The sequence below is a fragment of the Primulina tabacum genome, chromosome 4 (genome assembly GCF_025594145.1).
Source record: "Primulina tabacum isolate GXHZ01 chromosome 4, ASM2559414v2, whole genome shotgun sequence".
In the NCBI taxonomy this organism is placed as follows: domain Eukaryota; kingdom Viridiplantae; phylum Streptophyta; class Magnoliopsida; order Lamiales; family Gesneriaceae; genus Primulina; species Primulina tabacum.
In genome coordinates, this window is record NC_134553.1 from 14997168 (window position 1) to 15011414 (window position 14247).

General features: G+C 36.0%; 2 protein-coding genes across 3 annotated transcripts; both read left to right on the top strand.

Annotated features, from left to right (window-relative positions):
• Positions 1-2347: 2347 nt before the first annotated feature.
• On the top strand, positions 2348-11587 carry LOC142543144 (uncharacterized). Of its 2 annotated transcripts, none has more exons than XM_075650206.1 (14): positions 2348-2474; positions 3083-3181; positions 5186-5313; positions 5409-5562; positions 5669-5778; positions 6183-6266; positions 6342-6390; positions 6533-6624; positions 7407-7551; positions 7887-7969; positions 8049-9397; positions 9773-9883; positions 9975-10796; positions 11188-11587. In XM_075650206.1, the coding sequence occupies exons 2-13, from the start codon at positions 3089-3091 to the stop codon at positions 10541-10543; spliced, it is 2967 nt and encodes a 988-aa protein (XP_075506321.1). In that variant the 5' UTR covers positions 2348-2474; positions 3083-3088; the 3' UTR covers positions 10544-10796; positions 11188-11587. The 2 variants fall into 2 exon arrangements, with proteins under 2 accessions (XP_075506321.1, XP_075506322.1); XM_075650207.1 differs by lacking the exon at positions 2348-2474 and adding an exon at positions 2978-2996.
• A 1165-nt stretch (positions 11588-12752) lies between these two features.
• Positions 12753-13481, top strand: LOC142543145 (ubiquitin-ribosomal protein eS31 fusion protein-like). The gene has a single exon (XM_075650209.1). It carries the CDS (start codon positions 12803-12805, stop codon positions 13271-13273), a length of 471 nt encoding a protein of 156 aa, XP_075506324.1. The 5' UTR covers positions 12753-12802; the 3' UTR covers positions 13274-13481.
• The last annotated feature ends 766 nt before the right edge of the window (positions 13482-14247 follow it).

Sequence of the window (14247 nt, forward strand, 5' to 3'; positions counted from 1 at the left end):
GCTCCATGGATCAATTTTCAAGTTCTAATGAAAAATATATTTTTTTGGGTCAACGATTAATCTTGTGAATATTAATTTTGGGTTCTAAGAATGCGAAACACATAAATTGGGATATGTAGGATCCTGAATTATCTTGACTACAATAAGTTAAGGAATGACATTTCCAGGATAAGGAAATTACTATAACTTTTGGGATAACAAATAGATAACTACCTTACGTAAAATAAGTCGCAAAACATTGATGGACATCGAGGAAAGAGTAGCACAATAAGTTTTGCATTTGTACGATACTAAGAGTAAAAATTATATTGGAAGGTGGATAAAGGTTTTTTTCCACATGGCATTAAGATTTTGTAAGTGTAAGGTCACAGGAAATTCTTTTGAATTACGAGGTTTCATATAATTGTTCAATTTGATAGTGAGATTTAAAATCAAATCAGGATGTGGAATGGTGATTCGGTAGGCTTGAATCGTTTAAATACTTGGAATGCTTGGGATTTAAGAAAATGAATTGGTGATAGGATTAAGGACGATATGTTTGGCATATACAGGAATGAGATTTTAGTAAATACCAGTCATTAAGGGTCTATAATCATGGATAATATACCTAAAGATCGAAACTGGGTTCGGAAATAGGAATATATTTTGGGGAAAATAACTTATACGATCAGAATTACTTATGTAAGAGTCAATTAAGTAAGTAATCTTTGGGAAGATGAAATAACTTAAGGTAACTTAGGATTTATAATTAATAGGGGATGTAGAGTTAGTTAAATCTTTAAGTTCCTTGAGATCAAGAAATTTGGCATAAAATATATAAATGGAAGATGACATATCAGAGAGTGCATCGAAAACGTGATAGAGTACAAAATTTAAGCCAAGTAGATTAAGTAAGAAGTAAATGAGGAAGCCTAAGCTTTTCGATAATCAAGACTAGGCAAATTTCAAGGACAAAATTTTATTTAAGGGAGGAAGATTTGTATCGTCCAAAAAATCAGTACACGTAAACCACATGCATGCAAATGATTTAAATTACTTATTAATTTTATTTAATTAATTTCAAATGCTCAAATGATGCATACTATATGATTGAAGGTATAATTGCATGATTTCATGAAAACTAAAGATTTTATCCGAATACTCGATAATAGGCTGGGGAAAAGAGACCGGGGACGACCAAGATAAAATATTTTCGATAAATACTTTCGAGGCTTAATAAATATTATTTTATATGATTAAAATTTTCTAAAAATACTGGAACCTAAATTATTTTACGATACGAGCTTGATTTTATCCGAGAAACCGGTTTTTGTCAAACGAAAAACTTTTAAAGGCCCAAAAATTATTATTTTTGAAAACAATTTTTGTAAACTTTTATTTTACTATTAAATAGATATTATAGGGTTTAATTTACCTGTGATTGAAGGGCCCAATTATTCCAAAAATAAAAAGCCCAAAATCCTAACCATTAAACACCTAAATTTCGAAAATAATCGTAACAGGGCTAGGAGAGAGCCGTGAGCTGCTGGTCTTGGTTTAGTTGCAAGTCGAAGGTAGTAGGCCGATGGGTGGCTCGATAGTGTGATGAGCGAATTCGATTCCTAGCTTGTGTGTCCAGTGTGCAGGCTGTATGGGGCTGGGGCTTTGGGGTCATTGAGTTCCGTAGGGTCCTAGGGAGGGCTAGCAGAGGTTGGTTAGGAGCTGGTCCATTCGATTTTGTTTGTGATACTTTGATTCACATCAATATTTCATAAGAAAATTTTTTAATGAAGATGTTAACAAATAGTGAGATATGTCGTACTCTTTCTTTCATGAAGTTTTTTTCCTGTTGAATTTTTCTTAGTAAAATTTGAAAAGTAGATATCTTGTGAGACGGTCTCACGAATCTTTATCTGTGAGACGGATCAACTCTACCATTATTCACAATAAAAAGTAATACGTTTAGCATAAAAAATAATACTTTTTCATGGATGACCCAAATAAGATATCTGTATCACAAAATACGATCCGTTTGACCGTGTTTAGGCAAATTTTTGCCAAGTTTGAAAGATGTTCATCCATTGTTCGAAAGACATCCAATCAGAAATATTTATTATTGTACTATTTTCTTCTGTTCAAATTTTTTCCTATTGAATTTTACTGTCAATAATATGATCAAACAAAACCTGAGTCTCCATAAATCTATCAACCAATGGTTTTATCAAATGGAGGTTTTACGTCGAATCACTTTTCTGTGAATTAATTAATTTATAACAAATGTATGTATATATTTAATCCAATAATAAAATTAGACGTAACTCCAAACCCGACCCGTTTATCTAAAGCATATATGGCCCATCATCCATATCTCTGCCCTTCTCTCTTGCTCGCTCGATCTCTCTCTAGTTTCAGTCTTTGTGGCTCTCTTTCTCTCTCTGTATCCACACCTATATCTCATCATTGCTTCACCTCATTTCTCGATCCAATCATCTTCTGTAAGTCTTGGAATCTACTATCTAAATTCGTCACCCCGATCCCTAATTTTATGTTGGAGATGGAAAACTGAGACTTTAGTAGTTTCCGTTGGGTTTTTTCTTGATTTGATTATTGGTTTAAGTTGAGTTGCTGTTTTTAAGTGTCTGTTTCGAATTTGATTTTCAATATTTAGAGTATTTCTGTGCTGGATTTATTTTCTTTATATAGCTCTCTTCTGGGTATAACTGAAATTTTGCATCGGTCCAATTTTTGGTCGGTTTTTTTGGATTTTTGGGTGGAGTCGTTGGTGAAATGGATTTTGGAAAGGTGGATGCACTGCCCCTGATCGTGGGTGAAGATTCTTAGGTTTGACTTTGGATAGGGTTGTGAAATTGAATTTTATTCTTAAGTTGAATTAGTGTTCTGGTTAATTTTTTAGCTTAAAAATAAATTATTTTCTGGGATTTTAGTCTTGTTTATGTTTTGTCCATTTGTTTAGAGTGCTAGGTGTGGAAACACATTCAATTTAGCTGCTTTGATTGGTAAATTTTTCTGATTCTTGTGAAATATGTAAAATACTAATGAAATAGTTGGGAATTATCTAGTTAAACTTTACATTTGTTTTCAGGAAACCATGAGTGAAGGAGGAGAAAGGACGTGTCCCCTCTGTGCTGAGGAGATGGATTTAACTGATCAGCACTTAAAACCTTGCAAGTGCGGCTACGAGGTATATCCCTTCACGCATAACAAAAGTGGAACAAAGAGATGAATTTTTTCCACCAATTGAATCACTTTTAGAATGTTTGAAAACGCCGTGCTTTATATTCTGGTCCAGAATACCAATTGTTTAAGTTTTTCCTGTGATTTTTACTTTTTATTTATTAATTATTAATGATTGAGTTTCACATTCTATACAAATGATACTTCAATCGAGCACATGAACATATTAATCAAGTTCCCCGTGCATCAATAAAAATAGAAGAATTAAGGAATTGATGAGAGAGAGTGTGAGATGCTTTTGTTGTTTGATATGTTCTCTGGCAAGATTACCGTCTATATATATATAAATATTATATATATATATATGTGTATATATATATTTTACACACACACACACACACATATATATTCAATGTTCTAAAATTCAGCCTAAACGGTGGCCTAGGCACTAAAAACCGTCCGACCGTAGCGAAAAAGTGCTAGGCGTCGCCGACTAATCGTTCACTGCGTCCTAGGCGCCGTAGATGAGCAGGGCTTTTAGGTTTTTTTCGGCTTTTTTTAAAAAGTTTTTTGTACTTTTAATTTAAAGTAGAAGCCTAATTAAAAAAATGAAAGATAATTTGTTATAGGCCCTGAACCAAAGTCTAACAAGATATGCAATTTTACGGCTTTCCCTAACACACCAAACTTCATCTACGATCTAGAGTGAGAGGATTTCACGAGGATGATTTTGCATTTGAAGAAGAAGAGGAGGAACAAAAGGATGATTTTGAGTTTGTGCCCGATGACGAAGAAGTTGAAAATTATGGAGAAGAAGTGAAGTACATTTGTGATATTCTATTAGTTGTGTAATTTTGAACACATTTTCAATTTGATGTTATTGCGTTTGATTTATAGTATGTGATTTACATTGTTGATACTGTGAAATCCGTCTAGCGGCGTCTAGTCCCCTCCTTGGTGCTGTTCTGGTGCCCGAGCTCGACTAGCGAATTTTAGAACCTTTTTTTTTTTTTTGCATGTTTCTTAGTTCTTACAGCCTTGAACGTACCTTTTTTCATAAGTCTTGCATGTTTATTTGAATAAGTTGCACTCAATCTGTGAAGAAGTGCAAGTGATCCTGTTGAGGGAGTGTTTGCAACCTCTAAAAAAAAGTGACCAGAGGTTGCAAACACTCCCTATGCTCTTGGAGATCTATCCTACCGTTGAGGAACTCGTTTTAGAGGTTGCAAATACTCCCTAAGCTCTTGGAGATCTATCCTACCGTAGAGGAACTCGTTTTAAAGTTATGAGTTGTCCATTTGATATTCTAAACTGTTATATTTAAAAATAAATTTGATTGTACTAATGTTCTTGAGCTGTACAAGGTAGATATCTCTCATTTTGCATTCACATTTGTGGCTATCTTTAATACTAAAAGTTTTATTTTGTCATGACCTTGCTCTTGAAGACCACCACATTTTTGCTCTTGTTTGGTATTTGTGGATTGGCTGTTTTCTCAACACATGATTGTGGCATGCACTACATCACTAGATGTCATGGTGGCACCTGTCTTGAAATTATTGCACCGAAGGGTGACCGAAATCATTTTACTTTGAGAATAGGCAGAGTTATTATCAGCTGTGTGGGTATGATAGCTCTGAATGCATGTTTACACCACTTATAGTCTGTGCACAATGGTTGTCTTTTCAGTTATGAAAAGTAAAATGTGCTTTAAAATGCAGTTAGACAGTTTAAGGCAAGAATATAGGAAAAATTTGTAGATGGAATTTTTTGTAGTTCTAATAATGCTATAGCTGTTAAAGTGACTGCTGCTAAAGCTAGTGTTCCAGAAACCTGTAATGTGGAAATGTGAAAAGTAGTTGCTATTTCTTGTCTGCTTTCTCTGGCGGGTGTTCTTTTTCACGTTCTCAATTTTGCTTTCAAACCTTTTTTTATATGCTATTTAATGCGACTTTTGGGGGAAAAATCATGGTTTTCTCATTTGGTTCTATGAATGTTTTCTATGTTTCAGATTTGTGTTTGGTGCTGGCATCACATAATAGATATGGCTGAGAAAGATGAGACAGAAGGACGCTGTCCAGCATGTCGTACTCCTTATAACAAGGAAAAAATTGTTGGAATGACGGCAAATTGTGAAAAGTAATTGAGTTTATGCTCGTGATGATACCTTTCACGTGTCTAAATTTAAGTTATGTTGATCTATGTTAATTTGATATTTTTGATGGTTATTACAGGCTGGTTTCAGAGATGAGCGTGGAGAAAAAGCTGAAGTCACATAAGGGGAAGAGCAAAACCTCCGAGGGAAGGAAGCAACTGGGTAGTGTACGAGTTATCCAAAGGAATCTCGTCTATGTGGTGGGGTTGCCACTTAATTTTGCAGATGAGGATGTTAGTATTTTCCTTGTCTTATTTTACGTTGCGAGTCTTCTCTCGGTTTTATTTTCTGTTGTTTCTCTGTCGGTATTATTATTAATATTGATATTCATTATGGCAGCTTCTTCAGCGGAAGGAATATTTTGGTCAGTATGGAAAAGTGCTGAAGGTTTCTATATCGCGAACCGCCACTGGTGCCATACAACATTTTGCAAATAGTACATGCAGTGTGTATGTTCCAAATAACCACTCTAAACCCTAAATTGTAATGTTTGTTTGTTTTAGAATTTTTTTAAAATATTTTGGGATTTTGTACTATTTTATGTTCAGAGCAGCTTCTTTCTGTATGTTTAAAGGATGTGGGACGACGTTGGCTGTGGTACTGTTGCTCTCAAGTTCTGGTGGAAATGATATGATGTTTATTTTATTTAAAAGATTCTTATGTACTTCTGCTAGAAAGGAAGTCAATTATCTTAGTTTGAACTTAATTAAAATTCCATCGTTTATATGTTTGGAAGCACTGGCTTCGTATGGTGTCAGGTCTCTTAGTATATTTGGTTACGGTAAGAAACCATATTATTCTCTCTTTTCTGTTTCTTGTTATTAACACATTTTACTTTTTTTTCCTGGCCTAGATATATAACATACTCAAAGGAGGAAGAAGCCATTCGCTGTATCCAGTCAGTAAATGGTTTTATTTTGGATGGTAGACCTCTGAAGTAAGTGTTATTCTTTAATTGTGTATTTTTATTGCTTTGTGTCATCCTATAGTTTTTTGAAAGCCATTACTGCAGGGCATGCTTTGGAACCACTAAATATTGTCATGCGTGGCTGAGGAATATGGTAAACATGTTTACCTTTCAAGTCAAAAATAGGAAAAATTTAACTTAGGTTTCTGAATTGTCCTTTGAAGATATTTTCAGAATATGCGCATATTGGTGAATCTACCAGTTTTCCTAATGAAAAATTGTACCTTTTGGTCCAGCCCTGCAGCAATCCTGATTGTTTATATTTGCATGAAATTGGTTCGCAAGAGGATAGCTTTACTAAAGATGAAGTAATATCAGCTTACACGAGGTATTTCCATGTCAGATGCTTTGTTCCTCTTTCTTTTCCGTTTCATATTTATTTGACCCATTTGTTTCTGTTTTTGCATCTTGTGCACGTGTGTGAATCTGGTACGTGATGTTCATGTGAATTAAAAGTCTCTGTCCTTAAATAGAGACATTTAGAGCAATTTCATATTTTGATACTTTTTTTACACATTCCAGTGGCTGCCATGTCAGTTTAATGATTCATGCTAAAATAGTGATGATGTGGTGTGCTCCCAGATCTATGTGCATATTACAGTCTTTGGCTCTGATCTATCTGTGAAGATTAAACATTGCACAAACAATCAGTCGAGTAAATCTTTGTATTGCAGAGAACCAATTCAAGTGAATGTTAAAATTTATTCTGTAAGGTGAAATGTTTGATCTGTCAAGTAGCTGACATTTGTTTCAAAATAATTTCTTAACTGAATTCTTAGTTGTCATTTTGATTTTGGAGATATGCTTGTGAATTTCTAAAAATGAGTTTGTGTAGCACAAGATTGCATTTTTGAACGTTGTATTGCTCATTTGAGGCTTGATCCCGATTTGGAAATTATTTTTGGGTTATGTTTTACAAGTTTTTAACTTGGCATCAAGTCTCTCTCTGCTAATTTTTCTTGTACATCAAGGTTAATTCTAACAGTATGATTATTCTCTATTTCTTTCGTGTAATATATCCTTTTCTTTTTCCTATTTTCTTATGATCTTCTGTGAGTTTCATCGCTACTGCTATTGTAGTTAAATTAACTTAACACCATGATTTTAAAGGAGTAGAGTTCAACAAATTACTGGTGCCACAAACAGTATGCAACGTCGTTCAGGAAATGTGTTACCACCACCGGCAGATGAGAACTTCAATAACAGCCCTACCCTTTCAGGGAAGCATATCAATGGAACTGCTACAAGTACAAATGTAAGAACTTATTTTCTTAACAAAAGTACTTGCTTTCCAGCTAATGGTGCTTACCAGCTCTGTTTATGGTATTACAACTTTTATTTATTTTATTTTGTATGAGGGAATATCTCATGGGTCTGCTGCATTCAGCCCATGCAGACAAAATCGCTGGTTTTTAGAGATATTGGCTAGTACTCTCTGTCAAGTAATTGACTTTATTATTTGACCTGTTTAGTCGATGATTTTGATGATCGATAATGGCTGTTCCTGCTGCAATCATGACCTGAAATATATTATTTAAAGAATGCCTATACTATATTTCCTACTGATTTATTTGTGCTCACCCTGGTCAGCAAAATTCAGCTAGTGGTGCTGTAGTATCTCCGCCAAATAGTAGCTCAGGTAGATCTGCTGCTCTTCCAGCTGGAGCATCGTGGTATGTCGTCATACTTTGGCTAGGCTATAGTTTCTTCATCTAATTTTCTCTGTCTCTTAGCATTCTGTTGTGTTTCCAGGGGAACTCGTTCTTTCAATAATCAGTCATTGCCCACAATTACACTCTGTTCCAGTGGGCCACTTAAACCTGATACTTGTAATGGTCTGGTGGCATCTTCTGCTGAAGTTGCAAGCATGATTCAGGTTTCTTCACTGCATACCGGTACTGGGAAAAAGTTGTTTCCTATAGAGGAAAACACCGTATCTCTAGATAAAACTAAGATGGAAAATTTAGTATCTGCTATAAAAGAATCAAAACCTGATAGCATTGCAGTGCTTAATTTAAATCAGCAGCTGCATGGCGTCGATACAACCAAGTCATCCAGTAATCTTTCGAAGATGGTTGATTCTTCCCTAAAGTCTTGTGGCCCTGATTTTGACAACAATTCTATGGATGCCACTGATGAAAATATTGAGAACATATGCTCTGATTTTTTGTCAATTGGCGTCCATAACTATCCTGAGCAAATTAAAGAAGCGGTGACTTCTGAGGCACCTGGAAGATCTGCAAATATGACTAATGCCCTCTGTGTCACAGATGGCCTGTCTGACTTTGGTTTGGGGATTCCCACTCAAGCTGCACAAGTCAACTTGTGTGAGACAGAAGATGATTACTTGTCTTTTGATAACCAAAGACTCAAGGATCCTGAGGTTACTGCCAGCATAAATCATCTACCAGATATTTTCAATTTGTTTCATATGCCAAAGCTTTCTACTGTTCCTTCTGTGTTAAATTCTGGTGATGGTTCTACCGGTGTTGATTTATGCGGGCAAGTTGTAGATAAAAATGATAACTTGATAGTTTCTGCTTCTAATTTTCCTTCAAAGTCGTCTGGTGGGCATCCTTATAGCAGGCTCAACAGTCTCGATGCTAATGATGGTGAATATTCTAATTTATTTCCGAGCAAGGATAAAAGGTTACTGCTGAGGAGATATGAAGGTGAAGTGGCCATTGGTTCTGGTAATATGGGGGAGAACAGCATTATATCGAATATTTTGTCCATGGACTTTGATTCATTGGATGAATCTTTAACATCACCTCAAAACCTTGCCAAATTATTGGGCGAAACTGATAAATCACAAGGGTCTTTTGGAGTATCAAGTTCATGGAAAATACAGAACAGCAACCAATCAAGGTTTTCATTTGCTAGAGAGGACACGAACCAAGCAACCCATTTTGGAACGTCTAGTGATTTTTTGGAAAAAGATTTCAAGCAGCCCCCTTTTGGCAATGACGTCCCTTACAGCAACAGCATACATCTTGATAATAATAAGTTTGCTGCTCGCAATAATTTTCCTTTTTTAGGCGGCACCGAATCTGATGTTTTTACCAACAGTCAATCTCATATCTCCAATTATAAGCTTTCTGGTAAGTTCTCTCTTATTCTTGTTCCCTTGTTCATTAATAAGTTTACTTTGCTTTTATTTTAAGTGCACTTTTTGTGTCATGAAATTTCACTTAACAACTGAGAACGTGTAGTTCACATTTGATCGTCATCTAATTAAGCAAGTACTAAGACAACAATGCAAGTTGTTGTGATAAAGATGGATAGAGAAGTGTATACACGGTTTTCACATTGACGAGGCTAGATGCTTACTGAATTTTCCGTGTTCTCACATGTTACTTGAAGAACCTGATTTGTAATGTTGAGTGAACTAAGATGAATTATTGGATGACTATTTATCTCATTTTCAGTTCTTTCGCTGTCTCATCCAGTTCCTTCTTTTCCAATTCTTCGAACAGTTTCAAGATCTCAGATATCTGCCCCTCCAGGTTTTTCAGCTGCTAATAGAACGCCACCTCCAGGTTTCTCATCATATGAAAGGGCAGATCAGATTTTGGGCGCATTATCAGGTGAGTTTTTTTAGGCTGAGCATATTTAAAGATTGTTTTTTTGTTCATAACTTACCCTTTTTTTGTTTATTATTTGTTCTAAATCGTGCAGGAAATCATATACTTGATACCTCCTCTTTTTCAAGAAATCAGTGGCAGACACCTCCAAGTAGCAATACTTTTAGTAACTGTGATATTGAATTCATGGATCCTGCAATTTTGGAAGTTCGCCATGGCACACTTCCAGGTGGCATCAACAGTCCAGTCCTAGATGTAAGGTCCAGTTATTCTCCACAATTGAATACATTCGAGGAGGCAAGGCTCCAATCATTTTTGCAAAGATCTCTTCCTCCACACACAAACCAGAGAATTAATGAACTTGGGAATGGTTTTTCCTCCATCGCTGATGCTTATGGAGTTCGTTCAAGGGTTATGGAGCAAACCATGTCCAACAATTTCTCTCCATTTTCCCAGTTTACCCACCCTCAGCCTAGAAATGCAATAGCTTCTAATGGCCAATGGAATGGGTGGAATGACGGCCCTGGTGCTAATAATTTGGTTATGGCAGAACTTCTCAGAAACGAGAGATTGGGATTTAATAAGTTATATGGTGGTTATGAAGATTCAAAGATCCGCATGCCCAGTTCTGGAAATATGTACAATGGGAGTTATGGGATTTAAGTGTCTTATTTTTTCCTTGGCTGGTGATCATATGGGTGATGAAATAGTATTATCGTGTGACTTAGATGAATTTGCGTGAAGTGTAAAATGCAAATGACCCATTAATTAGCTCTCGTGTCCTGTCTCGTAAAGGCACCGGAAAGTTCCAAGAATGTTACAATTCAAGCAGATGAGATCGGTGATTAGTCTTACTGGGCAACTTTCAGGTTGGTGAAAGATCAAACCTTCCCATACAATGTCTGGAAACCAACAGGTAATTTTTGACCTGTTTATTCTTACTGCGCCCGACTTTATTAAATTGTAATTTTAGTTGGTGATCCTCTGCTTGCATTTGTATGGTTCGTAGGCAACGAATGGTGTCTCTTACCTCTTAGTGCTAAATTAGTAAATATATGTTCTTTTTTAAGAGTGGAGATATCATTTTTTAGCAAAATTTGATCAAGTTAAATCTTTGCCAACTAAGTATTATTTTCACTGACTTTTTTACTCGTGTTTGAGTTTTCCCGATGCTTTCTTTTTCCTCTTCGTTTTTAAATATCGATCAACTTGTACCTTACCCATTTCATTTATAAACAAGATCATATTAAAATCTTCCAACTCAGTAATAAGGAGATCTCATTCTTAGTTTTACGACTAATTTGCAGGTGAAAGGAGCTTAAGAGGCTCAAAGTGAGGGGCTGCAACCAAATGCTATACATCGTGATCCTTAAGTTTTTGAGCATTTGTTTCCATTGGACTGAAGTATCAGATCAGTTATTTCAGATAAGGTGATTGCTTTTACTAATATATGCTTATATATAAGTAGAAGGCTGTCGATGTTTCATATACATAACTTTTTTTCGTGTACAAAGTTATGAAGTCAGGAGAGTTGCAAGCGATGTACTATTTGTCTCAGAAGTGTTCTTATAATTGAAAAGTTCAGACCTTTTTTTGTACAAAAAACTTACCATTTGGTCGTCTGTCTTCGTCCTGTAGTTGTCTTTTTTTTTTTGTAGATGTAATTTTTATCATTTCTAAGTATATGAAATCGTCTCGTTCATCTTCAGATTTTGCTTCAATATTATGTTTGTTAATGCACAGAGAATATTTTGGTAAGGATATGTCTACATAGAGGATGTCCATCTCTAGTAGCACACAATAACAAGCCAGTTGGCTCTCACGTGCATTTGTTTTTACCCATTGATTGTTAAAAGCGAATTTCCCAAACGAAGTTTTCTCATTTAACATACTAGATTGGACTTGTGGCCAAAAATGTTGCGCTTGTAGAATAATTTTTTTGTCATATAACTACAAATGTAAAAGTACAAGTGAAACGATTTGCTTATCAGTTTTGGTTGTTGATAGTGAATATATGTCATTTCTCGAAGTTCTTCTGATCCAAATTCTGTGTATCCACCTGTTCCGGTTGTTGAAAATAAATTTTGAAAATTTCAAGTTAAGGAATACAACAAAAGTAACGAACTATTCTGCCGACGGAGAATAGACAGTTCAACCCAAGCAAGATGCAAGAAAAAGACTTCTTCACGGCACCCGTGTGCCTGTTTCTATACCAAGGTTTCATGGGGCTCTCGTCGTTCATCGACAAAATTGGTGTTGCTCGATTGGTCCGATATTCGACGCATTCATGTTATGTTCATACGTTTACACACAAGTCAAGTTTTTTCCAGTTCAAATCAGACTCGTTAAATATGATAAACGAGCTATTAACGAACAGAAGTTATTCGCAAGCTTAATAATTTCAAAACGAACCGAACTCGAGCTTCATAGTAAAACTTAAAATCGAGCTAGAGCATATATATATATATATATATATATATATATATTAAATGAGTCGAGCTCGATCTCAAACCTGATACTATTCAGTTCGACTCGACTCCACTTGTTTACATCTCTACCTAGTTATGTGTTTTTTTTTTTTTTTTTTGGACAAATGGGTAGGTTCTGTCTAAACTCCAACCTTACCCAACGCCAAGATACTAACAGGTCAGTTAATATTAATTTGTTTTCATATGAAAAAAAAAATAAAAAAATTACACGAAAGATAAATTAAAAATTTACTGATATTCAAATTGTATTATAGGAATTGTAAGGTAATCTACGTAATAACATGTTAATACAAGCAGAAATGAAAGCCCATAATTTCCGAGCCCATATATTTGCAAAGTAAGGTCCAACCAGATTCGAAACCCTAAATACTTAAAGAAGCAGCGCCTCATTTCCGATTAAATTTATCAGATATCACGAGAATTTGCGGTGAAAATGCAGATTTTCGTTAAAACCCTAACGGGGAAGACGATAACCCTCGAGGTTGAATCCTCGGACACCATCGACAATGTGAAGGCCAAGATCCAGGACAAGGAGGGAATCCCCCCGGACCAGCAGCGCCTCATCTTCGCTGGGAAGCAGCTCGAGGACGGCCGCACACTCTCCGACTACAACATCCAGAAGGAGTCCACGCTCCACCTTGTCCTCCGCCTCCGAGGTGGTGCCAAGAAGCGCAAGAAGAAGACCTACACCAAGCCCAAGAAGATCAAGCACAAGAAGAAGAAGGTTAAGCTCGCCGTGCTCCAGTTCTACAAAGTGGAGGATTCGGGAAAGGTGCAGAGACTCAGGAAGGAGTGCCCTAACGCCGAGTGTGGTGCGGGTACTTTCATGGCCAACCACTTTGATAGGCATTACTGTGGTAAGTGTGGGCTCACCTATGTCTACAATAAGGCTGGCGGTGATTGATGAATCAGCAAAGTCGAGGACTTTGTTATCTCCGAATATGGGTATTTTTTTTTTATAGATTTATGTGTTGAGACTTTGGATATTTTACTTTTAATTATGTTGGATTTTGTTACGAAGTTTTGCCTGATTTATTTCGCGGGTTTTGAATTGCTCGCTATTGGATGTGCGTTTATTAATGAAATTTAAGGCAAAATTAACTCTTGCTGAATTTGTGAATCTGTGATTGCCTTGGATATTGATAACGAGAGTTGTATCCCGTTTCTTCAGAAACCGTGGTGAGTATGCAGTATTGAGATTTTCATTCTTAGCATATAGGCATATACGCGTTGGTTGTGGATCTTCCTGAGACAAAACATCGGTCACCTGCTACCTCAATGGTCTCTTTATCTTCAATATAATATAAGATTTTTTATCTTTTAAGTCTGTTTCTGGTTGTGGGACATTTTTATATGCGTAAACGGAGACTTTGATAAAGTTGTGTAACATTATTTCATTCATGTCTGCCATTGCTTCCGATATCTTGCTTCATGACGTATATGCTTTCTTCTTTACACTACTATCAGGTCTTGCGTGTGAGGAACTCTATTTTTGAGCATCCTTTCTTATCCTTTCAAATACAAGAAAAAACTCCGCTTGAAATTGACTTGCAGTTGTAGGGAACAACGCCCTTTTGCTTCTCCATTTTGTGTTCATTTCTATGGCGAGGTTTATTTTGCAGTGGTAAAGAGTATTGGAGATTTGTCCCATTAATGGCTGATCAAGGCCATGATCGCACAATCATTTTGCTGCACTCCCAGGAAAATCGATTTCAAGCATTTAGAGGAGGACTACTCTTCCCTTTTGATATGTATCAATAATGCCCTTTAAATTACACATCCTATGATTAAGAAGTTCCAATCTACTGAACTAACCTGATCGTTTCGAATGATTAGATCAAGTTATGGTCTTCCCCACCAGTACTTTGAAATGGACTA

What these genes read in the sequence shown, in the direction of transcription:
- LOC142543144 (XM_075650206.1), top strand. Translation starts at nt 3,089, where the DNA reads ATGAGTGAAGGAGGAGAAAGGACGTGTCCCCTCTGTGCTGAGGAGATG. An exon ending in GTAATATCAGCTTACACGAG is followed by an intron (nt 6,625 to 7,406) that starts GTATTTCCATGT and finishes ATGATTTTAAAG; the next exon opens with GAGTAGAGTTCAACAAATTA. An exon ending in GATTTTGGGCGCATTATCAG is followed by an intron (nt 9,884 to 9,974) that starts GTGAGTTTTTTT and finishes TAAATCGTGCAG; the next exon opens with GAAATCATATACTTGATACC.
- LOC142543145 (XM_075650209.1), top strand. Translation starts at nt 12,803, where the DNA reads ATGCAGATTTTCGTTAAAACCCTAACGGGGAAGACGATAACCCTCGAG.